The 27,244-nt window shown below is 45.2% G+C and overlaps 1 protein-coding gene across 1 annotated transcript in view; it reads right to left on the bottom strand.

The window, feature by feature from the left end:
- Positions 1–27,244, bottom strand: part of dnah10 (dynein axonemal heavy chain 10) — a 337,567-nt gene that overhangs the window by 67,573 nt on the left and 242,750 nt on the right. Inside the window, exons 62-66 of the mRNA XM_080207920.1 lie at positions 25,808–25,955; positions 25,333–25,612; positions 14,242–14,471; positions 8,762–9,035; positions 5,700–5,804 (exon numbers count right to left, since the gene is read on the bottom strand). Coding sequence (XP_080064046.1) covers positions 5,700–5,804; positions 8,762–9,035; positions 14,242–14,471; positions 25,333–25,612; positions 25,808–25,955 — 1,037 coding nt within the window. The remainder of the gene's footprint in view (positions 1–5,699; positions 5,805–8,761; positions 9,036–14,241; positions 14,472–25,332; positions 25,613–25,807; positions 25,956–27,244) is intronic.

Raw genomic sequence — 27,244 nt, forward strand, 5'->3', positions numbered from 1 at the left:
CAAATGTACTGGGCTGAATGGGGACAATTTGGGAACCAAGTGTAGTGTGTCAAAATTCACAGATGACATTAAGATGGGTGGAAGAGCAAAGTGTGCAGAGGACGCTGGAAGTCTGCAAAGGGATATAGTCTAAGTGAGTGGGTGAGGGTCTGGCGGATGGAGTACACTGTTGGTAAATGTGAGGTCATCCATTTTGGTAGGAATAACAGCAAAATGGACTATTATTTAAATGGTAAAAAATTGCAGCATGCTGCTGTGCAGAGGGACCTGGGTGTCCTTGTGCAGGAATCTCAAGGAGTTGGTTTGCAGGTGCAGCAGGTAATTAAGAAGCAAATGGAATTTTGTCCTTCATTGCTAGAGGGATGGAGTTTAAAAACAGTGAGGTTATATTGAGCTGTATGAGGTGCTGGTGAGGCCACACCTGGAATACTGTGTATAGTTTTGGGCTCCTTACTTGAGAAAGGATATACTGATACTGGAGGGGGTGCAGAGGAGATTCACCAGGTTGATTCTGCAGTTGAAAGGGTTGGCTTATGAGGAGAGACTGAATAGACTGGTGTTATACTCATTGGAATTCAGAAGAGTGAGGGAAAATCTTATGGAAACATAAGATTATGAAGGGAATACATAAGATAAAAGCAGGGAAGTTGTTTCCACTGGCGGGTGAAACTAGAACTAGGGGGCATAGCCTCAAAATAAGGGGAAGCAGATTTAGGACTGAGTTGAGGAGGAACTTCTTCACCCAAAGGGTTGTGAATCTGTGGAATTCCCTGCCCAGCGAAGCAGTTGAGGCTCCCTCATTGGATGTTATTAAGGCAAGGATAGATACATTTTTGAACAGTAAAGGAATTAAGGGTTATGGTGAGTGGACGGTTAAGTGGAGCTGAGTCCACAAGAAGATCAGCCATGATCTTTTTGAATGGCAGGGCAGGCTCGAGGGGCCAAATGGCCTACTCCTGCTCCTAGTTCTTATGGTCTTACGTTAGTTTCATCAGCCTTGTGTCAAGGACTCGATTTAATCATTGCAGGACTGTCAGTGGCATTGGAATCCTGATGGGAGGTGAAATGCTAGAAGAGCCAGTACTAACCATTAGAGAAAACAAAAATCACTTTGCAAAAGTTAAGCATTTCCTGTGGATTATCCATCGTCAATTAGTTGTCAGCAAGGTAAAATACAAACCCAAGGAATTAAACTGTAATTAAAAACATCTGTGTTTGAAAGGATAACATTCCATTTCACTTGTTTCACAGTTAACGGATCCCTTTTAAAGTGTAGCTAGTTATTTTGTAATTAAACAGAGCAGCAAATTCACACACAGCAAGATCCCCCAAATAGTGTTGAGATAAATGGCCAGTTAATCTAAACCATATTAGCTATTTCTCATCACGCTTAGAAATTGCCCAGAGCTCCTACTCTGTTTCTCTATCCACAAGAAGTTCTGAAATAATTTTCTACCATCCTCATGGTTCCAAACTCATAAGAACATAAGAAATAGGAGCAGGAGTAGGCCATCTAGCCCTTCGAGCCTGCCCCGCCATTCAATAAGATCATGGCTGATCTGTCGCTGCTCAGTTCCACTTTCCCGCCCTCTCCCCATAACCCTTAATCCCCTCTCTTATCAAAAACCCATCAACCCGCGTCTTAAAAATATTTAGCGAGGCAGCCTCCACCACTTCAACGGGCAGAGAATTCCAGAGATTCACCACCCTTTGAGTGAAGAAGTTCCTCCTCAACTCCGTTCTAAACCGTCCCCCCTTTATCTTGAGGCTGTGGCCCCTAGTCCTACTGTCCTTTCTGAGTGGGAAGAGTCTCTCCATCTCTATCCTATCCATCCCATTCATCATCTTATATGTCTCAATGAGATCTCCCCTCATTCTTCTAAACTCTAACGAGCACAAGCCTAGTTTATTCAGCTTCTCCTCATAGTTCAACCCCCTCAACTCCAGTATCAGCCTAGTAAACCTCCTCTGCACTCCCTCCAAGGCCAAAATATCCTTGCGTAAGTGCGGCGACCAAAACTGCACACAGTACTCCAGCTGCGGCCTCACCAATGCCCTATACAGCTGCAGCAAGACCTCTCTACTTTTATATTCAATCCCCCTCGCTATGAAGGCCAGCATCCCATTTGCCTTCCTGACCACCTGCTGCACCTGCAGGCTGGGTTTTTGCGACTCATGCACAAGGACCCCGAGGTCCCTCTGCACTGTTGCCTGCTGCAGTTTTTCGCCACGTAAGTAATAGTCCTTCCTACCATTATTCCTACCAAAGTGGACAACCTCACACTTGCCAACATTAAATTCCATTAACTCATTAACTCTTAACTCTTCTGCCCGAGTGACTCATTGAGACCATGTACACTGTTTCGCTTCATTCCCCATTCTTCAGATCTGTCACCTCCTCAAATAATCCCATGTCAAATACAAACTTGCTTTTCCAAATCCATATTGGCTGTTCCTCATTATTTCCTCTTGATCTGGATATTTCATAGTTTTAGGATATTAAATAAAATAAAACTATGTTCCTACTGCAGATGTAAAACTAAGTCTCTTGTGATTATCAGGATAATCACTACTCACTTGCTAATACCAGGTTTTATACTGGCCTCTCTGCAGTTCTATGGCTCTTGCTCATTCTCAATAGACAAAGGCATGTTTTTAACCCAGCCTGTTCAATGTGATATAACATAGAAACATAGAAGATAGGAGCAGGAGGAGGCCATTTGGCCCATCGGGCCTGCTCTGCCATTCGTTATGATCATGGCTGATCATCCAACTCAATAGCCTGATCCTGCTTTTTCCCCATAACCTTCGATCCCATTCACCCCAAGTGCTATATCCAGCTGCCTCTTGAATACATTCAATACTTTGGCATCAACTGTTTCCTGTGGTAATGAATTCCACAGGCTCACCAGTCTTTGGGTGAAGAAATGTCTCCTCACCTCTGTCCTAAATGGTCTACCCTGAATCCTCAGACTGTGACCCCTGGTTCTAGACTCCCCCACCAGCAGGAATATCCTCCCTGCATCTACCCTGTCTAGTCCTGTTAGAATTTTGTAAGTCTGTATGAGGTCCCCCCTCATTTGTCTGAACTCTAGTGGAAACAATCCTAACCGAGTCAATGTCTCCTCATACATCAGTCCTGCCATCCCCGGAATCAACCTGGTAAACCTTCACTGCACTCCCTCAAGAGCAAGAACATCCTTCCTCAGAAAAGGAGACCACAACTGCACACAATACTCTAGGTGTGGCTTCACCAAGGCCCTGTATAATTGCAACAACACATCCCTGCTCCTGTACTCAAAACCTCTCGCAATGAAGGCCAGCATGCCATTTGCTTTCCTTACTGCTTGCTGCAGCTGCATGCTAAACTTCAGTGAATGTGCACATGACATCCAGGTCCCACTGCACACTTCCCTCTCCCAATTTACAGCCATTCAGGTAGTAATCTGCTGCCTTGTTTTTGCTTCCAAAGTGAATAACCTCACACTTATCCAAATTATATTGCATCTGCCATTGATTAGCCCACTTGCCCAACCTGTCCAGATCACCCTCCCACCCAACTTGGTATCATCAGCAAACTTTGAGATGTTACATTTTGTTCCTTCATCCAAATCATTAATATATATTGTGAATAGCTGGAGTCCCAGCACCGATCCCTGTAGCACCCCACTAGTTACTGCCTGCCAATTAGAAAAGCACCCATTAATTCCAGCTCTTTGTTTCCTCTCTGCCAACCAGTTTTCCGTCCAAGGTAGAAAGGCAGATGAAGGCAGATGAGCCACTAAAATGTTGGTTGATGGGATGTATTGACTGGGTTCAGTGCATGCATGTTGTCTTCCCGACATTTTCAGCCCCACAGTCAGTGTGACTTCATTCAAAATAGACACAGGAGGCCGCCATTACTTTACTATCACAACAACAACAACAACAATAACCACCCCCTCCCCCCCCCCCAAGGTTAAATCAGCCCATCATCTCCAGGGCCTCTGATTTTTCTCTGCCCTTTTTTCTGAGTAATTCTACCTCCTTCAGCTTACCAAACCACTCCAATGCTTCCCTAGATTTACTGTTATGCATTTCATTCTTGATTTTAACTAATTCAAGATTTAGCATCTTCCCAATAGTCCTAACATATAAGATGATTAGGGGTTTAGATAGGGTGGACAGTGATAGCCTTTTTCCTCGGATGGAGAAAGCTAGCACGAGGGGGCATAGCTTTAAATTAAGGGGTGGTAGTTATAGGACGGATGTCAGGGGTAGGTTCTTTACCCAGAGGGTGGTGAGGGATTGGAATGCCCTGCCTGCTGCAGTTGTAGATGCGCCTAGTTTGGGGGCGTTTAAGAGATCCATGGATAGGTTTATGGATGGAAAGGGTTTGGTTTAGGTTAGAGGGTCATTGCTTTTTAACTGGTCGGTGCAACATCATGGGCCGAAGGGCCTGTTCTGCGCTGTAATGTTCTATGTTCTATGTTCACTCATTGTTACCGAGGAACACTCAGCTGAATAACATTTCACTGATCTAGTGCTCAGTTTGAATCCCCAAAACTGCTCGGAAGGTGGATTTGAGGTTTTTCCTCATCACTAGGTTGATCTGAATTGGGATTTCAGTGTCTCAGAATCAGGGTTTGGTGAGAAAGTGTTTCGCAGATTACGAAAGCTGGAGGAGGTGGCTGTACAGAAATGCGAAAGAGAATGATGTCAGAAGTATCAGAGAAATCTAAATAATGCCCTGAAATATTCAGGGTAATCAATTTCGAACATTGATTATCAGCCTGTAATCAGGAGAGTGGGTCCCTCACTTACACTCAAAGATTACTGGAAGGAGAAAACATGAATAATGCACGCTTTTCAAAGCTCTTCCAGCATTTCTACAGGAGCCGAATGAATGGAGGTAACTGCAGTTTTGCCACTGTGTGCTAACCACTCAAATCACAGATTCACATTGATGTTTCATGGCAATTAAAATCATCCATTAACAAGAGAATATGACAAAATTTCTTAGAGTTAAATCACATTTCTATGTAGACAATTTAAATAAATTTAAACATGAACAACAGATTGCAAATATTAAAATGTGAAATCATCAAAGTTCTCGAGGCACCCAGTGTCAGAATCGCTGTTTCAGGAACATGCTTCGACTGAGCGTGGATTCAAACCCCACATTATGTAGAGACTTAGGGAGTGCCACTCTGAGGGAGGGTCAGTACTGAGGGAGCACCGCACTGTCAGAGGGTCAGTATTGAGGGAGTGCCGCACTGTCAGAGGGTCAGTATTGAGGGAGTGCCGCACCGTCAGAGGGTCAGTACTGAGGGAGTGCCGCATTGTCAGAGGGTCAGTGCTGAGGGAGTGCCACACTGTCAGAGGGTCAGTGCTGAGGGAGCACCGCACTGTCAGAGGGTCAGTACTGAGGGAGCACCGCACTGTCAGAGGGTCAGTGCTGAGGGAGTGCCACACCATCAGAGGGTCACTACTGAGGGAGCGCCGCACCATCAGAAGGTCACTACTGAGGGAGTGCTGCACTGTCAGAGGGTCAGCGCTGAAGGAGTGCTGCGCTGTCAGAGGGTCAGCGCTGAAGGAGTGCTGCACTGTCAGAGGGTCAGTGCTGAGAGAGTGCTAGATTATTATGGATTTACAATTGAAAATAGGATGCTATACAACTGATACCCAGATATAGAAATAAATTCTGTATGAAAATGTACCTTTCAAAAAGAATTCCAGTTCTTCCTGAGGAATCCGCTGTTCCGCCTGCTCAATCTTTATTGTCATGTTGAATGAGAAAAGCAACTTGTGTCGCTCAAACAGACCTGGAAGGACAAGGAGGTGTTAACCTTAAAAATACGTTGAAAGGTTCATTTCTGCAAGCAGCAAGGTGAAAGATTTCTGTATTAACCTTTGCCAAAATTCTTCTTTCTCTTTGCCAACCTTCTTCTCGCAGAGGGTGGTGAAACTCTGGAATTCTCTGCCCATTGAAGTGGTGGAGGCTACCTCATTGAATATGTTTAAGTCACGGGTAGATAGATTTCTGATCGATAAGGGAATTAAGGGTTATGGGGAGAAAGCGGGAAAGTGGAACTGATCCACTTCAGATCAGCCATGATCTTATTGAATGGCGGGGCAGGCTCGAAGGACTGGATGGCCTACTCCTGCTCCTATTTCTTATGTTCTTATGTTCTAATATCAAAAACACCGGGGTCAATGAACATTGGGATCAGTGTTAAACTTGCCACTTTCCATGCAAGTTCACCCAGTTGTGCCTGTTTGGAAAATGTTAATCTTCACCCTGTTTACACTCACACATTTGCAGAATCAGCCACCCATGGACCAGTGCAGTCAGGCAGTGTTTTAAAATTTAATTTTGCAAAAAATATATTCCCTGGTGATGATCGCCCAGTAAGCAGCAGAAACGACAATGGCAAACCCAGCCCTGTCCACCCTGCAAAGTCCTCTTTACTAATCGTAAGACCAAAGAAATCGGAGCAGAATTCGGCCAGTCAGCCTATCGAATCTACCCTGTCACTTGATCATGGCTGATATGTTTCTCCATCCCATTCTCCCACCTTTTGCCTGTAAACTTTGATTAATTTACCAATCAAGAACCTACATCTTAAATATACTCACTGACCAAGGTCAGACTAACTTCCTGTCTTATGCCTCTCTCCCTTCTTAAACAGGGATGTTACATTCATCATTTTTCTGGTCCTCCCTGACTCCAGTGATTCCTAGAAGATCACGACTAATGCCTCCACAATCTCTTCAGCTATCTTCTTCAGAAGTCTGGCTGTAGTCCATCTAATTCAGCTGATTTATCCACCTTCAGACCTTCCAGCTTCCTTGAGGAAAGACGTAGTGGCATTGGAGGCAGTTCAGAGGAGGTTACTGGATTGATTCCAGAGATGAGGGGTTTGTTGTATGAAGAGAGATTGAACAATTTAGGCCTATGCTCTCTGGAATTTGAAAGAATGAAGGAAGATCAATTTGAGGTACTCAAGGTGATAAAAAGTATGGATAGAGTAGACATGGAGCAGATGCTTCCTCTTGTGGGGCATTCTAGGATGAGAGGTCATAGTCTTAGGATAAGGGGCAGCAAATTTTAAACAGAGTTGAGGAGAAACTACTTCTCCCAAAGGGTTGTGAATCTGTGGAATTCACTACCCCAAAGTGCGGTGGATGCTGGGACAGTGAGTAAATTTAAGGAGGAGTTAGACAGATTTTTAATTGGGAATGGGTTGAAGGCTTATGGGGAGAAGGCAGGAAAATGGGATGAGGAACATGTCAGCCACGATCAAATGGTGGAGCGGACTCAATGGGTGAATGGCCTAATTCTGCTCCTATATCTTATAACTTATGACTAGATCTAGCAACTCAAAATTGGGCATCCATCAAGTGCTGTGGGCCATCAGCAGAGAATTGTGTTCAACCACAATCTACAACCTCACGGCCCAGCATACCCCCATTCTACCATTACCACCAAGCCAGCGGATCAACCCGGGTTCAATGAAGAGTGCAGGAGGGCATGCCAGGAGCAGCACCAGGCATACCTAAAAATGAGGTGCCAACCTGGTGAAGCTACAACACAGGGCTGCTTGCATGTCAAACAGCATAAGCAGCATTTAATAGACAGATCTAAGCAATTCCACATAACCAATGGATCAGATCCTAGCTCTATAGTCCTGCCACATTCAGCCATGAAAGATGATGAACAAGTAAACAACTCACTGGAGAAGGGAGTTTCACAAATATCCCCATCCTCAATGGTGGAGGAGCCCAGCACTCAGTGCAAAAGATAAGGCTGAAACATTCGCAATAACCTTGAGCCTGAGGTGCTGATTGGATGATACATCTTAGCCTCCTCCTGAGGCTCCCAAAGATTGACAGGTGTCAGTCTTCAGCCAATTTGATTCACTCCAAATGAAATAAAGAAACAGCTGAAGGCATTGGATACTGCAAAGGCAATGGACCCTGACAATATTCCAGCAATGTACTGAAGACTTGTGCTCCAGAATTAGCCAAACCTCCAGCCAAGTTGTGCCAGTAGCTGCACTGGACCTCTAGTTGCACAACTAGGGTGGCATGGTGGCTCAGTAGTTAGCACTGCTGCTTCACAGCGCCAGGGATCCAGGTTCCATTCTCATCTTGGGTCACTGTCTGTGTGGAGTTTGCATATTCTCTCCATGTCTGCGTGGGTTTCCTCTGGGTGCTCTGGTTTTGTCCCACATTCTGAAAGACATGCTGGTTAGGTGCATTGACCTGAACAGGTGCCGGACTTTGGCGACTAGGGGAATTTCAGTGAGTTCATTGCAGTGTTGATGTAAGCCTTACTTGTGACTAATAAACTTTACTTTACAAACTGGCACCTATTCCCAGTAATGGACAAAAAGCAGAACAACCCAACCCAGCCAATTGCTGTCCCATCAGCCAATTTGTGATCATCAGCAAAGTGCTGGGGGGGTCAGGGACGGTGCTCAATGACAGAGATAATGAAGAGTGAAACTGGAGGACTTAACTACACAAATGAGAATTTTAATTCTGGGCAACTGAAAGCTAATGTAGGTTCTTAGCATCAAGAGAATGACCAGTGGATCAGGGTACGAGAAAGGATACATGCACAGAGTTTGGGATGAGCTGAATTTTAAAGGTGGTGAGAAGGTGTGTCACCTATGCAACAAATAGCATAATGTAACTTAACACTTGATTAGTTTTGCTCGATACAGTTAGTATTTAAAACAATGCTGCAGTAACAGTGTAGTATAGCAACGCTGACCTGTGCAGCCGTAATTGTACATGTTAAGGGTTAATGCTTTCATGATGTTCCTCAGTCGCTTCTGAAGTATAGAATCAGGCAAAGATTTGCGGAGAGATAAATCAAAGACTTCGAGGAATGATGCCAAAGAATACTGGTACATGCTGTTAACCAGTGCCATCTCAGCTAGGACAAAAAACAAAATTGCACCCCTTTTGGCCGCTGGGCGATATCCATCACGTAATTTGTCAATATCCACGGCAGTCTTTTCAGCCAGTGTTAGTTTCTCCATCACCTGCCAAAAGGCAATAGTTCACACTGAGTTTATAGATATCAAATCATTAGATTAGTCTGATTCGACATGATCTGTTACTGGTCTAAGTCGACTGTATTAGATGTTCACAGTGTCCTCTGTATAATAGATAAAATATATATAAATATCTTTATATAGTATAATTCTTTTCCCCAGGATGGAAGAGTCAATTACTAGGGGGCACAGGTTAAGATGCGAGAGGCAAGGTTTAAAGGAGATGTCTGAGGCAAGTTTTTTTACATAGAGGCTGGTAGCTGCCTGGAACTCACTGCCGGGGGGAGGTAGTGGAAGCAGATACGGTAGTGACTTTTAAGGGTGTCTTGACAAATGAATAGGATGGGAATGGAGTGATATAGAAGTAGGGAGGTCTTGCTGCAACTGTACAGGGCACTGGTGAGGCTGCAGCTGGAGTAGTGTGTGCAGTTTTGGTCGCCGCACTTACGCAAGGATGTTTTGGCCTTGGAGGGAGTGCAGAGGAGGTTTACTAGGCTGATACTGGAGTTGAGGGGGTTGAACTATGAGGAGAGGCTGAATAAACTAGGCTTGTACTCATTAGAGTTTAGAAGATTGAGGGGAGATCTCATTGAGACAAATAAGATGATGAATGGGATGGATAGGATAAAGGTGGAGAGGTTCTTCCCGCTCAGAAAGGACAGCGGGACTAGAGGGCACAGCCTCAAGATAAGGGTGGCAGTTTAGAACAGAGTTGAGGAGGAACTTCTTCACTCAAAGGGTGGTGAATCTCTGGAATTCTCTGCCCGTTGAAGTGGTGGAGGCTACCTCGCTAAATATTTTTAAGACGCGGGTTGATAGGTTTTTGATAGACAGGGCAATTAAGGGTTATGGGGAGAAAGCGGGAAAGTGGAACTGAGCCACGACAGATCAGCCATGATCTTACTGAATGGCGGGGCAGGCTCAAAGGGCTAGAAGGCCTACTCCTACTCCTATTTCTTATGTTCTTATGTTCTTATATGGTCCCCAGAAGGGTAGGGGGTTTTAGTTCAGTCGGCCAGCATGGTCAGTGCAAGCTTGGAGGGACAAAGGGCCTGTTCCTATGCTGTAATTTTCTTTGTTCTTCTTTAATATACAAGATGATATAATGAGAATCAATAGCAAAAAGGAGGCAAATATATCATGAATTTGAGAGCACGGAAATAACTGGAGAAATTGGACAGAGGCATGAGTGTTACAAACCCCGCTGATGCTAAATGTCAGCTTACCCCAAAACCCAGAAGTGGAAGGCATATGTAAGGATGAAAGCTTATGTAGAAATGAAAAAACAAGGTTCAGTTGGGTCGCTTAAGGGTTACAAGGTAGCTAGGAATGAATTAAAGAAAGGGCTTAGGAGAGCTAGGAAGGGGCATGAGAAGTCTTTGGCAGGTCAGATAAAAGAAAACCCCAAGGCTTTTTACTCTTATGTGAGAAATAAAAGAATGGCAGAGTGAGGTTAGGGCCAGTCAAGGATAGTGGTGGTAACTTGTGCATGGAGTCAGAAGAGATAGGTGAGGCATTGAATGAATACTTTTCTTCAGTTCACGAAGGAGAGGGGCCATGTTTTTGAGGATGAGAGTGTGATACAGGCTGATAGGATGGAGGAGGTAGATGTTCTGAGGGAAGTTGTATTAGCAATTTTGAAAAACCTGAGGGTCTCTGGTCAGATGGGATACATCCTAGGGTACTTTGGGAGGCAAGGGATGAGATTGCAGAGCCTTTAGCTTTGATCTTTGGGTCCTCACTGTCCACGGGGACTGTGCCAGAGGACTGGAGAGTGGCGAAAGTTGTTCCTCTTTTCAAGAAAGGAAATAGGAATGACCCTGGTAATTATAGGCCAGTTAGTCTTACTTCGGTGGTCGTTAAGTTAATGGAAAATCCTATCCTGAGGGATAGGATTTATGACCATTTAGAAAGACACAGTTTAAACCGGGATAGTCAACACGGTTTTGTAAGGGTTAAGTCCTGCCTCACAAATTTGACTGAATTCTTTGAGGAGGTAACTATATGTGTAGGCGAAGGTAGAGCGGTTGATGTCGTATACATGGATTTTAGTAAGGCGTTTGATAAGGTTCCCCATGGTAGGCTCATGTTAGAAGGGATAGAAGGAAATTTGGCCGATTGGATAAGTAACTGGCTGTCTCATAGAAGACAGAGGGTGGTGGTGGAGGGAAAATTTTCAGACTGGAGGCCAGTTACCAGCGGTGTACTACAGGGGTCAGTGCTGGGTCCTCTGCTATTTGTGATTTTTATCAATGACTTGGAAGAGGGGGCTAAAGGGTGGGTTAGTAAATTTGTTGATGACACCAAGATTGGTGGAGTAGTGGATGAGGTGGAGGGCTCAGGCTGCAAAGAGACATTGATAGGATGCAGAGCTGGGCCAAAAAGTGACAGATGGAGTTTAATCCTGATAAGTGTGAGGTGATTCATTTTGGTAGAACAAACTTGAATGCGGATTATAGGGTGAACGACAGGGTTCTGAGGAATGTGGAGGAGCAGAGAGATCTTGGGATTCATATCCACAGATCTCTGAAGGTTGCCACTCAAGTGGATAGAGCCGTGAAGAAGGCTTATAGTCAGCTCACTATAAAAGGAAGTGGAAGCATTGGAGATTTACCAGGATGCTGCCTGGTTTGGAGGGTAGGTCTTATGAGGAAAGATTGAGGGAGCTGGGGCTTTTCTCTTTGGAGTGGAGGAGGATGAGAGGCGACTTAGAGGTTTATAAGATGATGAGGGGGAGAGATAGAGTGGACGTGCAGAGACTATTTCCTCAGATGGATGTAGCTGTTACTAGGGGGCATAACTATAAGGTTCATGGTGGGAGATATAGGAGGGATGTCCGAGGTAGATTCTTCACTCAGAGAGTGGTTGGGGTGTGGAATACACTGCCTGTTGTGATAGTGGAGTCGGACATTTTAGGAACTTTCAAGCAGTTATTGGATAAGCACATGGAGCACTCCAGAATGATAGGGAGAGGGAAAGCTTGATCTTGGGTTTGGACATAGCTCGGCACAACATTGAGGGCTGAAGGGCCTGTACTGTGCTGTACTGTACTGCTCTGGAATACTGCTTAAAGCTGTTTTCCGTTTCACTGAAGGAATAATCTGTTCAGTTTGAGTTTTGGATTTTAAATGGCAGCCCTTTAGCAGTAACTTGTTTTGGGAAGACACTGCTTTCTGCTGCTGGGTGGGCTATGATGGTAGCTGCTTCTACTGTATCCCTTTCTCCAAAGAACATAGAAAATTACAGCACAGGAACAGGCCCTCCGTGCTTGCATGGACCATGCTACCCGACTTAACTAAAACCCCCTACCTTTCCGGGGACCATATCCCTCTATTCCCATCCTATGCATGTATTTGTCAAGACGCCCCTTAAAAGTAACCACTGTATCCACTTCCACTACCTCACCCAGCAATGAGTTCCAGGCACCTACCACCCCCTCTGCCTCATACATCTCCTTTAAACCTTGCCCCTCGCACCTTAAACCTGTGCTCCCTAGAATTGACTCTTCCCCCTTGGAAAAAACTTCTAGCTATCCATTTTGTCCATGCCTCTCATAATCTTGTAGACTTCTATCAGGTCACCCCTCAACCTCCATCATTCCAGTGAGAACAAACCAAGTTTCTCCAACCTCTCCTCATAGCTAATGCCCTCCATACCAGGGAACATCCTGGTAAATCTTTTCTGTACCCTCTCCAAAGCCTCTACTGTGGCAACCAGAATTGAACATTATATTCCAAGTGTGGCCTAACTAAGGTTCTATAAAGTTGCAACATGACTTGCCAATTTTTAAAGTTAATACCCCAGCCAATGAAGGCTAGCATGCTGTATGCCTTCTTGACTATCTTCTCCATCTGCACTGCCACTTTCAGTGACCTGTGTACATGAGGGACCTTGTCAAAGGCTTTACTGAAGTCCATGTAGACAACATCCACTGTCCTACCCTCATCAATCATCTTCGTCACTTCCTCGATAAACTCAATCAAGTTAGTGAGACACGACCTCCCCTTCACAAAATTATTATCACTCCAGTTATCTCTATGGATATATCATTTTTTCTCTTTGCTGTTACCCATTCTGGCTTTTAGATCGTAAGTGCCAATTCCCTTATCTCTCCACTTTGGTCACCTCTTCTATACCCAATTTTCCTCCCCTAGCCACATAGGTAAACACTTGGTTTACCCACTGGTATGCTAATTCACATATTAAAACTCCCTTCAGACAGTTATACTTATCTGTCTCCTTTCATCCCCTTTCTTTGTTTTATTATATCTGAAAAACGTCCTCTTTTACAAATAACGTCCAATGCTATATTTATTTTTTAATCTTAATTTTCCTCAATTCTTAATAGCAAGTAACAGGTGAGGGATTTCTCTGTTAAATACTGCATCTTCCAGCAATATTCAGTCACTAAGTAAAGGTTCAGACAGTCTCCCCGTTAAATACTTTTTTCAAAGGTATTAGTCTTTGTGTTAGCAGGCTACATCAACAATCACTAACACACATATCCACTCTGTCAGCAGTTACTGCATGCTAATTAGGAGTTAGCTTTTCGACTGTTATTACTTTTTGTCTAGGCACTCTCAGACCAACCCCTGAGTCTCTAACACTATGTACTCTGAGTGGGGTCATTAATATCCATCGCCAAGAGTGGCTCAATCCTTCACTATTAAGTGAGTTATCCAAGAATCGGCCTGCAGCCGGCAGTGAGAGAATGGACAAGGGGGGAAAACCTACTTGACCTTGTCCTCAACAATCTACACGTCGCTGTGCATCTATACATGACAATAACTTGTAGAGACAAAGTCCCAACTGCACAATGAAGATGCCATCCAATGTGTTGTGTGACATGACCATTGTGCTAAATGGAATCGTTTCAGAACAGATCCGAATCTAAGCTCTGCAGTCCTGCCAATTTCAACTGCAAATGGTGGTGGGCAATTAAACAGCTAACTGGAGGAGGGGACTCCACAAACATCCCCATCCTCAATAACAGAGGGGTCCAGCACATCAGAACAAGAGATGAGGCTGAAGCATTTGTAATTGTCATCCTTCCCTCCCTGCGTTTAGGGACACTGCAGGAGGTGGATTCTGGATAATCCACACTCATCTAACAGAGAAGGGCATGGTGGGATGGCACTAAAACACTGCATTGCCAGTGAAATAACAATGATTAGTTCCATTATGATCCATCTACCTCAGTGGCTTTAGTCTTGGTCTCTTCCAGAGTTTCGACAAGTTCAACATTGTCCAGCATGTTGCCAGTGGAAGTTGCCAGTTCACGTAGAAGAGAATCCTCAAGATCCTTCAATAGCTTCTTGTTTTCACTGGTCTCCTTGATCAAACGTTCCCTCTGTTCCTCAAGTTCTTTCCGCTCAAAGGCCACAATTACACTCAGTAACTGATCTTCCAGACCACTTAACGTCACTGCAGAAAGAATGAAACTCAGCAAGAAACCCCAATTTTAAGTTTAATCTATATTACTTCAATGAAATAAATATAACTAAGGTTTGTGTGATAAAACCAGGTGTTTACAAATTGTGGTCTGCTCTAACTGGAATCTTTCCACTAACATTGTCTGCATCTGTAATGACTTGATTACCTGTAAAGACTCGCATTCCAACCATTATCATGCAAATTGAGTTTGTGTCCATATATGCCCTGTTTGTGAACAGAACTCATCATTCACCTGAAGAAGGAGCAACACTCTGAAAGCTTGTGCTACCAAATAAACCTGTTGGACTTTAACCTGGTGTTGTGAAACTTCTTACTGTGATTAGCTCAGTCAACACTAGCATCTCCTTATCATGAAATTTTAAAGCCTGTGATTTTTGGGACTGTCCCTAACTGTAACAAAACCAAGTCGATTTCTGGGAGGTTTTGTTAATTGGATTTCCTGGCTACATCAGACATCTGAGAAATCAGCGTCTGATAGGTTGCTAGGGAAACAGAAGCTAATTGGGAAGAATGATGAAGCCTGGGAGACTGGACTGGAACTGGTGGTCAGATCAGGGCAGTGGCTGTGGCAGTATGTATGTCAACTGGCTGAAATCTAACAAGCTGCATGAACAGTGAGGCTTGCTGGACAGCTGGGCTGTTATTACCAGAGACAACCATGCCATAAGGACTGAGTAAAGGAGATTCTGCACAATTGTGCCTTGCTGGTGATCACTGTCTCCATGCAACTTGGATAAAGCTGATGGTCTGAGACCACATGATGATCGAAAGCAGCATGTTGCAAGGTAGCTGAATGCTACCAGCAGATGACTATAATAACTCCAGGAATTAGCTGTAAGGGAAGTGTTTTATTGCACAAAACAAAGCAAAGCAAAACCACAAGACTGTGACTGCAAACAGCTCCCAACTAGGACAACGCAATAATGGACCAACTCAGAGGCCTGCTTTATAAAGGGCTCAAAATACGGGCTCCACCTGCTAAGGTAATTACCAATCACCAGGGAGCTCATATTCTATGAATCATACATGGAGGTCAGTGATTATCCATGAAAGCCTGAGGGGTTATCATAAAAACAAAGCCAGGAAAGACTTTGGGACTGTTGTGACGCTACTGTGCCTTTAAGGAATGTATTTTATTTTATCCTGTTTCTCTGCAGTTTTTTTAAGAAAGCCTGTTTTTTATATATATTGTTGCCATGATGTCTGAGCCAGCATCTCTAATTGATGTTGAAGAATATAATCTGGGTCTAACGCCGTGTCCTGGAGTTTTCCTACCTTTCCGGAATTGTTGATATGCAACTGTTTGGCAGGTCAGGTGCCTTTGGACAGTCTTTTTTCCTCACAGGAGAAATTCCCCTTCAGTTTGACAGAGACTGTGGGAACTGCAGTCTGAAGGCAGTGTTTTTGTCCCTCTCCCTGGTGTTGGAAATTCTGCTGTCGGTTGCTGGCTAGCTAGAAGCTAGAGGCAAATGGTGTCTCTGTCTCACAGAGTGTGCTCAAAGTTCCAGGGCCGAACATCCAGAGGACGGGCTGGAAAGCTGCAAGATCCAGCATCACGTGAACATACTTGCTTTCCATGCTAGGCCGAGATCGCAGTGTATGTTTGTAAGGAAATTTGTTTGGAACAGTATGTTTGACTGCTACAGTTTATACAATATCATGGTTGATGTTTTTTGTAATTGGATTGCTGATTTTCTTCCTATCTGCTAATTGTATTCTTAAATAAAGTTTGTTTGTTAAAAGCTATCTAGTGGGTCAATTGAATCATACCCAGAGTGAAATATTTTATGCTTACCTGTGCCAAATTCAAAGTGTAACACTTATGATCTAGGCTGACTTCATAAAACACCTTGGAGTTTCTGACCTGGATTCTAACACTGCACGTGGTGCCATATATGCGCTAAGAGGGATTTGAGATTTGTGACATCAGCTATTTGATTTGTAATTTACAGTTTCTATTGAATACAATTTGCTTGTTAATTCACATATACATTATGTTAATTCTGGTTTGTTTGTTAATGGAAGTTTGAGCAGTAAAATCTTGTCCATTGGTTTCTTTTGTTGGGGTTGTTTAAGAAGTTTGTTCTTTCATAGAATCCCTACAGTGCTGAAGGAGGCCATTTGGCTCATTGAGTCTATACTGACCACAATCCCACTCAGGCCCTATACCCATAACCCCACGTATTTACCCTAGCTAATTCCCCAACACCAAGGGACAATTTAGCATGGCCAATCCACCTAACCCGCACATCTTTGGAGTATGGGAGAAAACCGGAACACCCGGAAGAAACCCACGCAGACATGGGGGGAATGTGCTAACTCCACACAGACAGTGACCCGAGGCCAGAATAGAACCCGGGTCCCTGGTGCTGTGAGGCAGCAGTTCTAACCATTGTGCCACCTTGCCACCCACAAATAAATCTAAGTGGTTTCAGGGCTTCAGCATCTACTATAAGAAGGGTAGCAAGAATAATCCAGATAATTATAGGCCAGTGAAACTTATATCAGTGTTGGGGAAATTATTGGAAAGGATTCATCGAGACAGGATTTATTCCCATTTGGAAATAAGTGGATGCATTAGCAAGAGGCAGCATGGTTTCGTGAAGGGGACGTCATGTCTCACTAACTGAATCAAGTTTTTTGAGGAAGCGATGAAGATGGTTGATGAGTTCATTGTTCTCCGGAGCATTGAACCTGGTGGCTGTGGCTGTGGTGAGTGACTGATTTAAAGTAAAAACCGCTTTTTTCCTGTACTTCCGGTTCTCGGGGCTTGTTAGAGTGTAGTTTACTTCCGTACCGGAAGTTAGGCCAGGGGATAGTCGTTAAGGGGGAGCGGGGGGTATAAAAAAGGGGTAGCAGTATAGAGCGGGCAGCGTCGGGAGCGGGCAGCGGAGTGAGTGGGAACTGAGTGAGAAGGGCTTTGGCTTGCTGGGCTTAGGCGAGTGCAGGCTTAGAGAAGGTGAGAGACAGATTCCTACCTTGGGCACTTACAGGAGGTTGGGACATGGCAGGGAATATAGGGAGGAATGTAAGTTGCGTCCGGTGCCACATGTGGGAGTTCCTGGTGGTGTCACGGGTCCCCAAGGTACACATCTGCAGTAAATGTTTAGAACTGCAGCGATTGAGGGCCCGGATCAGGCAACTCGAGGGGCGACTGGAAGATGCGTTTCTAGTTAGGGAGAATGAGGAGATAATGGCTGGGAAACATGAGCAGGAGGAGGTCTCAAGGGCTGAAGAGAAGGGAGGATGGACGACTGTTAGGAGGGGAAAGAGGAAGAAGAAGAGTAGTCAGGGTCCCCCGGCCTCCCCGGAGGCCCCCCAAGGTTCGTCGGCAGGGGCACAGAAAAATAGGAAGGAAGGGGAGACTGACTTAGAGGGACGGAAGGGGGCTGGTAAGGTGATAGTGGTAGGGGATGGGAGGGTCCGAGGGATTGATAGGAGGTTCTGTGGGCAAGGGCGCGACTCCAGGATGGTGGTCTGCCTCCCTGGAGCAGGGGTAAAAGATATAATGGAAAGGGTAGAGGGAATTTTGAAAGGGGAGGGGACCCAGGCAGAGGTCATAGTACACGTAGGGGAGGGGGATAAGAACATAAGAACATAAGAAATAGGAGCAGGAGTAGGCCATCTAGCCCTTCGAGCCTGCCCCGCCATTCAATAAGATCATGGCTGATCTGTATATAGGAAGGAGGAGTAGGGGAGAGGTCCGTAGGCAATTTAGGGAGTTGGGGGCCAAACTAAAGGGCAGGACCTCTAGGGTGGCACTGTCTGGGTTGCTGCCCAGTATGAGCAGGGCTAAGAATGACGAGATCATGCAGTTGAATGCATGGTTGAGGGACTGGTGTAGGGTAGAGGGGTTTACTTATGTAGATCATTGGGAGGTGTTTAGGAGAGAAAGGCAACTGTACAGGAGGGGTGGGGAGGATTTGAACGGGAGGGGGACTAGTGTCTTAGCAGGGAGGTTAGCTGGAGTGTTCAGGAATGATTTAAACTAATAGGGAGGGGGGGTGGGGAGGTGGCTGGGAGAGAGACGGGTGAAAGGAAAATTATAAGGGAGAAGGTGGTTCCGAGGGACATTTGTGGGTTGAACTGTGTCTGTTTCAATGCTAGGAGTGTGGCAGGGAAAACGGATGAGCTTAGGGCCTTGATGTTTGTGAGGCAGTTGGATGTGGTGGCTGTAACGGAGACGTGGTTACGGGAAGGGCAGGACTGGCAGCTGAATGTTCCTGGGTACAGGTGTTTTAGGTGTGACAGAGGAGGGTTGAAGAGAGGTGGAGGGGTGGCACTGTTAGTCAAGGAAAACATCACAGTAGTGCAGAGGGAGGGCGATATGGAAGAGATAGGGATTGAGTCGCTGTGGGTGGAGTTGAGGAATAAAAAGGGAGAGATCACACTGCTAGGGGTGTACTATAGGCCACCCAACAGCCCAAAGTCAGTGGAGGAGGGAATTTGCAGGGGCATTTTGGACAGGTGCAGAAAGAATAGAGTGGTTGTAGTGGGTGATTTTAATTTTCCCGGAGTGAATTGGAGGGGGCCTAGAGCTGGGGGTACGGAGGGAGAGGAGTTTGTGAAATGTGTTATGGAAGGGTCGCTAGAACAGTATGTAACTTGCCCGACTAGGGGAGGGGCTATACTGGATTTAGTGTTGGGAAACGAGCCAGGGCAGGTGGGTGAGGTAGAGGTAGGCGAACATGTGGCGAACAGTGACCACAAGTCCGTCTACTTTAGGATAAAAATGGAAAGGGACGAGTGCCGTCCAAGCGGGAGTGTGCTGAACTGGGGAAAGGCGAGCTATGGCAGGATTAGGAGGGAGCTGCAGCAAACTGACTGGGAGGGACTGTTAGCTGGCAAGTCCACGGTTGGCAAGTGGGAGGCTTTTAGGGACAAAATGAAATGGTTGCAGGGGAGGTTTGTTCCGGTTAAGCGAAAGGATGGGAAAGGTAGGATTAGAGAGCCGTGGATTACGGGGGATATTGAAGACTTGGTTAGGAAGAAGAGGGAGGCGTATGTTAGGTCAAAACAAATGGGTACGGAGTGTGCGCTGGAGGAATATAGAGAGAGTAGGAGGGAGCTAAAAAGGGGAATTAGAAGGGCGAAGAGAGGGCATGAGATGGCTTTGGCCGGTAGGATTAAGGATAATCCTAAGGCATTTTATTCCTATATTAGAGGCAAGAGAGTAGTTAGAGGGAAAATTGGTCCTCTTAGGGACAAGAGTGGAGAGTTGTGTATTGAGTCGAAGGGAATGGGGGAGCTCCTGAATGAATACTTTGCGTCGGTATTCACGAAGGAGAGGGGTTCGGAATCGTGCGGTCTCTTGGAGGGAGCGGAGGTTCAGTTGCAGGATATAGTTATTACGAGAGAGGAAGTGCTAGGGCTTTTAGGTAGCATAAGGACGGATAAAGCTCCGGGGCCTGATGGTATTTATCCCAGGCTGCTTAGGGAGGCGAAAGATGAAATTGCTGGGCCTCTGGCGCACATCTTTGTCTCTTCTTTGGACACAGGTGAGGTCCCAGAAGACTGGAGGGTAGCAAATGTGGTCCCGTTGTTCAAAAAAGGTAGTAGGGATAACCCTGGGAATTATAGGCCAGTGAGTTTGACGTCGGTGGTAGGGAAGTTAATGGAAAAAATACTTAGGGGTAGGATGTATGAGCATTTGGAGCGTTGCGATCTGATTAGGGATACGCAACATGGCTTTGTTAGAGGGAGGTCTTGCCTTACGAATCTGGTGGAATTCTTTGAGGAGGTGACAAAAACGGTTGACGATGGGAGAGCCGTTGATGTCATCTATATGGATTTCAGTAAGGCGTTTGACAAAGTCCCTCATGGTAGGCTGGTAGAAAAGGTTAAGGCGCATGGGATACGAGGCCAGGTAGTTAGGTGGATTGAGAACTGGTTGGGAAATAGGAGACAGAGGGTAGTTGTGGAGGGTACCTTGTCGGGCTGGAGGCCAGTGACCAGTGGTGTGCCGCAGGGCTCGGTACTGGGACCTCTCCTCTTTGTAGTCTACATAAATGACTTAGAAGAGGGAGTAGGTGGTGTGATCAGCAAGTTTGCTGATGACACCAAGATGGCAGGGTTGGCGGGTACAGAACTGGATTGTCAGGTGATACAACAGGATATAGATAGGTTGGTGCAGTGGGCAGATAGGTGGCAGATGGCATTTAATCCTGACAAATGCGAGGTGATGCATTTTGGAAGGAATAATGCAGAGAGGAGCTATGTGATAAAAGGTAGGCCGATTAGGAGTATAGACGTACAGAGAGACCTGGGAGTGCAGGTCCACAAATCCATGAAGGTTGTGTCACAAGTGGAGAACGTTGTTAGGAAGGCTTATGGGATGTTAGCCTTTATAGGAAGGGGCTTAGAGTATAAAAGCTGCCGTCTAATGCTTCAGTTATACAGAACGTTGGTTAGACCGCATTTGGAGTACTGCGTCCAGTTCTGGTCACCTTATTACCGGAAGGACGTGGAGTCTCTGGAAAGGGTGCAGAGGAGGTTTACCAGGATGTTGCCTGGCATGGGGGGACTGGGTTACGAGGAGAGACTGAAGAGACTGGGGCTATTCTCCTTGGAAAGAAGGAGATTGAGAGGGGACATGATAGAGGTATATAAGATACTGAAGGGAATAGATAGAGTTAATAGTGACAGACTGCTCCCTAGACTGGGTACGAACACAAGAGGTCATCACTTAAGGGTGAGGGGGGGGAGGTATAATTTGGAGGTAAGAGGAAGGTTCTTTACACAGAGAGTTGTGGGGGTCTGGAATGCGCTACCGAGTAGGGTGGTGGAGGCAGGCACGTTGGACTCGTTTAAGATGCAGTTAGATAGGCATATGAGTGAAACGAGAATGGAGGGATATGGTAGGGGCTATTAAATAGGGTTAAACCTCGGGAGACACCGGAAGGGCAGGCTGTATGACTAATATGTTTTGTCTTTATTCCACAGGTGGAGGTCCACCTCGTGTCAAGCGAGGGGCATGCACACGGCGGGTTGTGCGTGGGCTGCTCTTGGAAGTCCAGGAGTGGCCTAGTACTTCATGTCGGTGTGTGTGCTTGATCCTGGACCGATAGACGGGCTCCACAACAGCTCAGTGACTAGCACTGCTAGCTGTGCAGATACATGGATTTGGGCCTGTGTCTGTGGGAGTTTGCGCATTCTCCCTGTGGTTGCGTGGGTTTCCTCCGGGCGCTCCGGTTTCCTCCCACACCCCAAAGATGTGCTCTTAGGCTAATTGGTTTCCACCAAATTGACACTATTTCTTCCCTGAATCTGACTGAGTAGGGTCCCATTCATAGACATGCAGGGTAGAATAGGTGTAGGGCGATGCGGCGGCGCGGGCTCGTTGGGCCGAAGGGCCTGTTTCCCGTGCTGGGTTGTTCTTTGTTCTTTGTTCTTTGAGTGGTTGTACAGAGTTGTTTTTCAAACTGGAAGCCTGTGGCCAGCGGTGTACCTCAGGGATCAGTGCTGGGCCCACTGTTATTTGTCATTTATATTAATGATTTGGATGAGAATATAAGAGGCATGGTTAGTAAGTTTGCAGGTGACACCAAGATTGGTGCATAGTGGACAGTGAAAAAAAGTTATCTCCAATTGCAACGGGATCTTGATCAATTGGGCCAGTGGGCTGACAAATGGCAGATGGAGTTTAACTTAGAAAATGCAAGGTGATGCATTTTGGTAGATTGAACCAGAGCAGGACTGATTCAGTTAATGGTAAGGCTCCATGTTCATAGCTCCTTGAAAATGGAGTCACAGGTGGACAGAGTGGTGAAGGTGGCATTCGGCATGCTTGGTTGCATCGGTCAGAACATTGAATACAGTATTTGGGATGTCTTGTTAAAGTTGGACAAGACATTGGTAAGGCCACAATTGAAATACTGTGTTCAGTTCTCGTCACCTTATTATAGAATGAATATTATTAAACTAGAAAGAGTGCAGAAAAGATTTACTAGGATGCTACTGAGACTTGATGGTTTGAGTTATAAGGAGAGGCTGGATAGACTGGGACTTTTTCCTCTGGAGCGTAGGAGGCTGAGGAATGATCTTATAGAGGTCTAGAAAATAATGAGGGGCACAGATCAGCGAGATAGTCAATATCTTTTCCCAATGGTAGGGGAGTCTAAAACTAGAGGGCAGAGGTTTAAGGTGAGAGGGAAGAGATACAACAGTGTCCAGAGGGGTAATTTTTTCACACAGAAGGTTGTGAGTGTCTGGAACAAGTTGCCAGAGGTAGTAGAGATGAATACAATTTTGTCTTTTAAAAAGCATTTAGACAGTTACATGGATAAGATGGGGATAGAGGGATATGGACCAAATGCGGGCAATTGGAATTAGCTTTCGGCATTTAAAAAAAAGGGCGGCATGGACAAGTTGGGCCAAAGGGTCTGTTTCCATGCTGTAAACCTGTATGACTTTATGACTCTATGAGGGTAGAGCAGTGGATATTGTCTATATGGACTTCAGTAAGGCCTTTGCCAAGGTCTCACATGGCAGACTGGTGCAAAAGGTGAAGTCACACGGGATCAGAGATGAGCTGGCAAGCGGGATACAAAACTGGTTCAGTCATAGAAGACAGAGGGTAGCAGTGGAAGGGTATGTTTCTGAATGGAGGGCTGTGACAAGTGGTGTTCCTCAGGGATTGATGCTGGGACCTTTGCTATTTGTAATATATATAAATGATTTGGAGGAAAATGTAACTGGTTTGCTTAGTAAGTTTGCAGACGACACAGAGGTTGGTGGAGTTGCAGATAGCGATGAGGACCATCAGAGGATACAGTAGGATATAGATCAGTTGGAGACTTGGGCGGAGAAATGGTAGATGGAGTTTAATCCGAACATGTGAGGTAATGCATTTTGGAACATTCAATACAAACAGGAAATATACAGTAAATGGCAGAAGCCTTAAGAATATTGATAGGCAGAGGGATTTGGGTGTACAGGTACACAGGTCATTGAAAATGACAACGCAAGTGGAGAAGGTAGTCAAGAAGGCATACGGCATGCTTCCCTTCGTCAGCCAGGGCATTGAGTTTAAAAATTGGCAAGTCATGTTGCAGCTTTATAGAACCTTAGTTAGGCCGCACTTGGAATATAGTGTTCAATTCTGGTCACCACACTACCAGAAGGATGTGGTGGCTTTGGAGAGGGTACAGAAAAGATTTAGTAAACATAGAACATAGAACATTACAGCGCAGAACAGGCCCTTCGGCCCACGATGTTGCGCCGACCAGTTACAAAAACAATGACCCACTAGCCTATACCAATCCCTTTTCGTCCATAAACCTATCCAGAGATCTCTTAAACGCCCCCAAACTAGACGCATTTACAACTGCAGCAGGCAGGGCATTCCAATCCCTCACCACCCGCTGGGTAAAGAACCTACCCCTGACATCCGTCCTGTAGCTACCCCCCCTTAATTTAAAGCCATGCCCCCTCGTGCTAGCTTTCTCCATCCGAGGAAAAAGGCTATCACTATCCACCCTATCTAAACCTCTAATCATCTTATATGTTTCAATAAGATCCCCTCTTAGCCGCCTTCTTTCCAACGAAAACAACCCTAGATCCCTCAGTCTCTCCTCATAGGACCTCCCCACCATACCAGGCAACATCCTAGTAAACCTCCTCTGCACCCTCTCCAACGCCTCCACATCCTTCTTGTAATGCGGGGACCAGAACTGCACACAGTACTCCAAGTGCGGCCGCACTAGAGTAGTGTACAGTTGCAACATTACACTGCGACTCCTAAATTCAATCCCCCTACCAATAAACGCCAAGACACCGTACGCCTTCTTGACAACCTTATCTACTTGATTCCCAACTTTCAGGGATCTATGTACACACACACCTAGATCCCTCTGTTCATCCACACTATTCAAAGTCCTCCCGTTAGCCCTATACTCGACACTTAGCCCTATACTCGACACATTTACCAGGATGTTGCCTGGTATGGAGGGCATTAGCTATGAGGAGAGGTTGAAGAAACTTGGTTTGTTCTCACGGGAACAATGGAGGTTGAGGGGCAACCTGATAGAAGTCATAAGATTATGACAGGCATGGATAGTCAGAAGCTTTTTCCCAGGATGGAAGAGTCAATTACTAGGGGACACAGGTTGAAGGTGCAAGGGGCCAGGTTTAAAGGAGATGTATGAGGCAGGTTTTTTACACCGAGGGTGGTGGGTGCCTGGAACTCACTGCTGGGGGAAGCAGTGGAATCAGATACGGTAGTGACTTTTAAGGGGCGTCTTGACAAATACATGAACACGGTCCCCGGAAGGGTAGGGGGTTTTACTTGAGTTGGGCAGCACGGTCAGTGCAGGCTTGGAGGGCCAAAGGGCCTGTTCCTGTGCTGTAATTTTCTTTGTTCTTTGTTCATAACATATGTTATCACAAAGAAGGATAAAAACAGCAGCATTTTGGAAATATCATCACTTCCAAGTCATGTAGTCCAATTTGGGATGTATGTTGCTGTTCCTGGATACTCACTCAGTCAATGTCCTGAAACTCCCTAACAAATATTACTGTGGGAATAACTCCACCACAATGATGCAATAGTACAAGAAGATGGCTCACCACCATTTTCTCAAGGAAAAACTAGGGATGAGAAATAAATGTGGCCTCACCAGCTTTGCTGCCATAAGAAACAACAATGTCCTAAGTTCCAGTATTCCTTCTTATATCAATTCCTTAAATTACTGGCCGCAAATAAAAGTTTGATCAAGTAGCAAATGCTTCATGTACTCCAGCTAGAAAGAATTTCTATACTAAGTTAAATTTGCTCTTGTGGATACATGATGCAGATTTGCGATAAGGCAATACAGACTGCTGTAGGACTTACCAGTATAGTTTATCACCATGGATTTCCCAAATACTGAAGGTTGATACTTGGGGTTTGACAGCTTTGTATTCAGGTACATTTTGAAGTTAGGATCATAGTCAACCTCCTTGTCACCCAGCCTAATAAAATAACGCCCTTGCTGTCCTTCAATGTTCTTTTCCAGGACATTATCAATCACTGGATCAATGTATTCATCCACATCTTGGAACAAGAAGGGAAATCCATACTTAATGGCCAACTCCAATTGTTTCAGGAAATCAGGATCATTAAATGAAGAGATCTGGAAGAGTTCAGACACAATTACCATTCATCACCATTAACAAAGGCTACTTACGATCCGAAATGGAATAACTCAGTGAAGAAATATGTAACAGAGTGAAAGGTATCACAGCAGGTAAAAGACAAACACGATATCAGCAATACAACACAAGGCTGTTGAATTACTAAGTGCGTTTGACAAGAACTTGAACTTTACCTTCAGATTGGTCTTTGCTTCCTTTCTCTTCACCCAGTTTAAGGCTTGTTGCTGAGGGTCGATACACAGTGGGAATCGGCTCGCTTGTGTTGTCAGGATTCCATTCTGAACTGAGAGCTCATCGGGTGGCAAACCTTCTGAGCCCCACCTGAATCCACAAGAATGAAATGTAAATTTTCATATAGCAAAATACAGGATAATTTGCCCAATTCCAGTATACTAAACATAGAAACATAGAAGATAGGAGCAGAAGGGGGTCATTCGTCCCCTCAAGCCTGCTCTGCTATTCATTACGATCATGGCTGAACGTCCAACTCAATAACCTAATCCTGCTTTTTCCCCATAACCTTTGATCCCATTCGCCCCAAGTGCTATATCCAGGCACTTCTTGAATACATTCAATGTGTTGACATTCAACTACTTCCTATGGTGATGAATTCCACAGGTTCACCACTCTTTGGACAAAAAAAATCTCCTCACCTCTATCCTAAATACTCTATCCTGAATCCTTAGACTGTGACCCCTAGTTCTGGATTTCCCACCATTGGGAATATCTTCCTTACATCTATCCTGTCTAGTATTGTTAGAATTTTATCAGTTTCTATGAGATCCCTATTCATTCATCTGAACTCCAGCGAAAACAATCCTAACCTGGTCAATCTCTTCTCATCCATCAGTCCCACCATCCCCGGAATCAGCCTGGTAAACCTTCGCTCCTCAGAAAAGGAGACCACAACTACACACAATATTCTAGGTGTGGCCTCACCGAGGCCCTGAATAATTGCAACAACACATCCCTACTCCTGTACTCGAAACTTCTCACAATGAAGGCCAACAGGCCACTTGCTGCCTTTACCACCTGCTGCACCTGCATGCTTACCTTCAGCAACTGGGGTACAAGGACAGCCAAGTCCCGCTGCACATTCCAATCTCCCAATTTACAGTCATTCAGGTAGTAATCTGCCTTCTTGTTTTTGCTTCAAAATAACCTCACATTTATCCAAATTATACTGCATCTACCATTGATTTGCTCACTCACCCCAACCGGTCCAGATCATGCTGAATGACATCTGCATCCTCGTCACAGTTCACCCTCTCACCAAACTTGGTATCATCTACAAACTTTGAGATGTTACATTTTGTTCCCTCATCCAAATCATTAACATATATTGTGAATAGCTGGGGTCCCAGCACTGATCCCTGTGGCACCCCACCATAATATAAACATATTCTATATTATAGAAAGTTTGTCCATATATGTCACATCATTTCTTTCAAAGTCAAGGTGTTCAAGGTAAACATACGGTGACATTAGTGTATCTTTAAGAGATGCTTCTTTAAAATCATGACCTCTCACAGCCCGAGCTAATGTCACTTGTTGCCAGCTTGTCTGGAGATATCCTTTCATTTCTGCTTAAAGTGGGTTTGTTTATTGTC

This window comes from Carcharhinus amblyrhynchos, chromosome 20 (genome assembly GCF_965287045.1).
Source record: "Carcharhinus amblyrhynchos chromosome 20, sCarAmb.v2.hapA, whole genome shotgun sequence".
Lineage (NCBI taxonomy): Eukaryota > Metazoa > Chordata > Chondrichthyes > Carcharhiniformes > Carcharhinidae > Carcharhinus > Carcharhinus amblyrhynchos.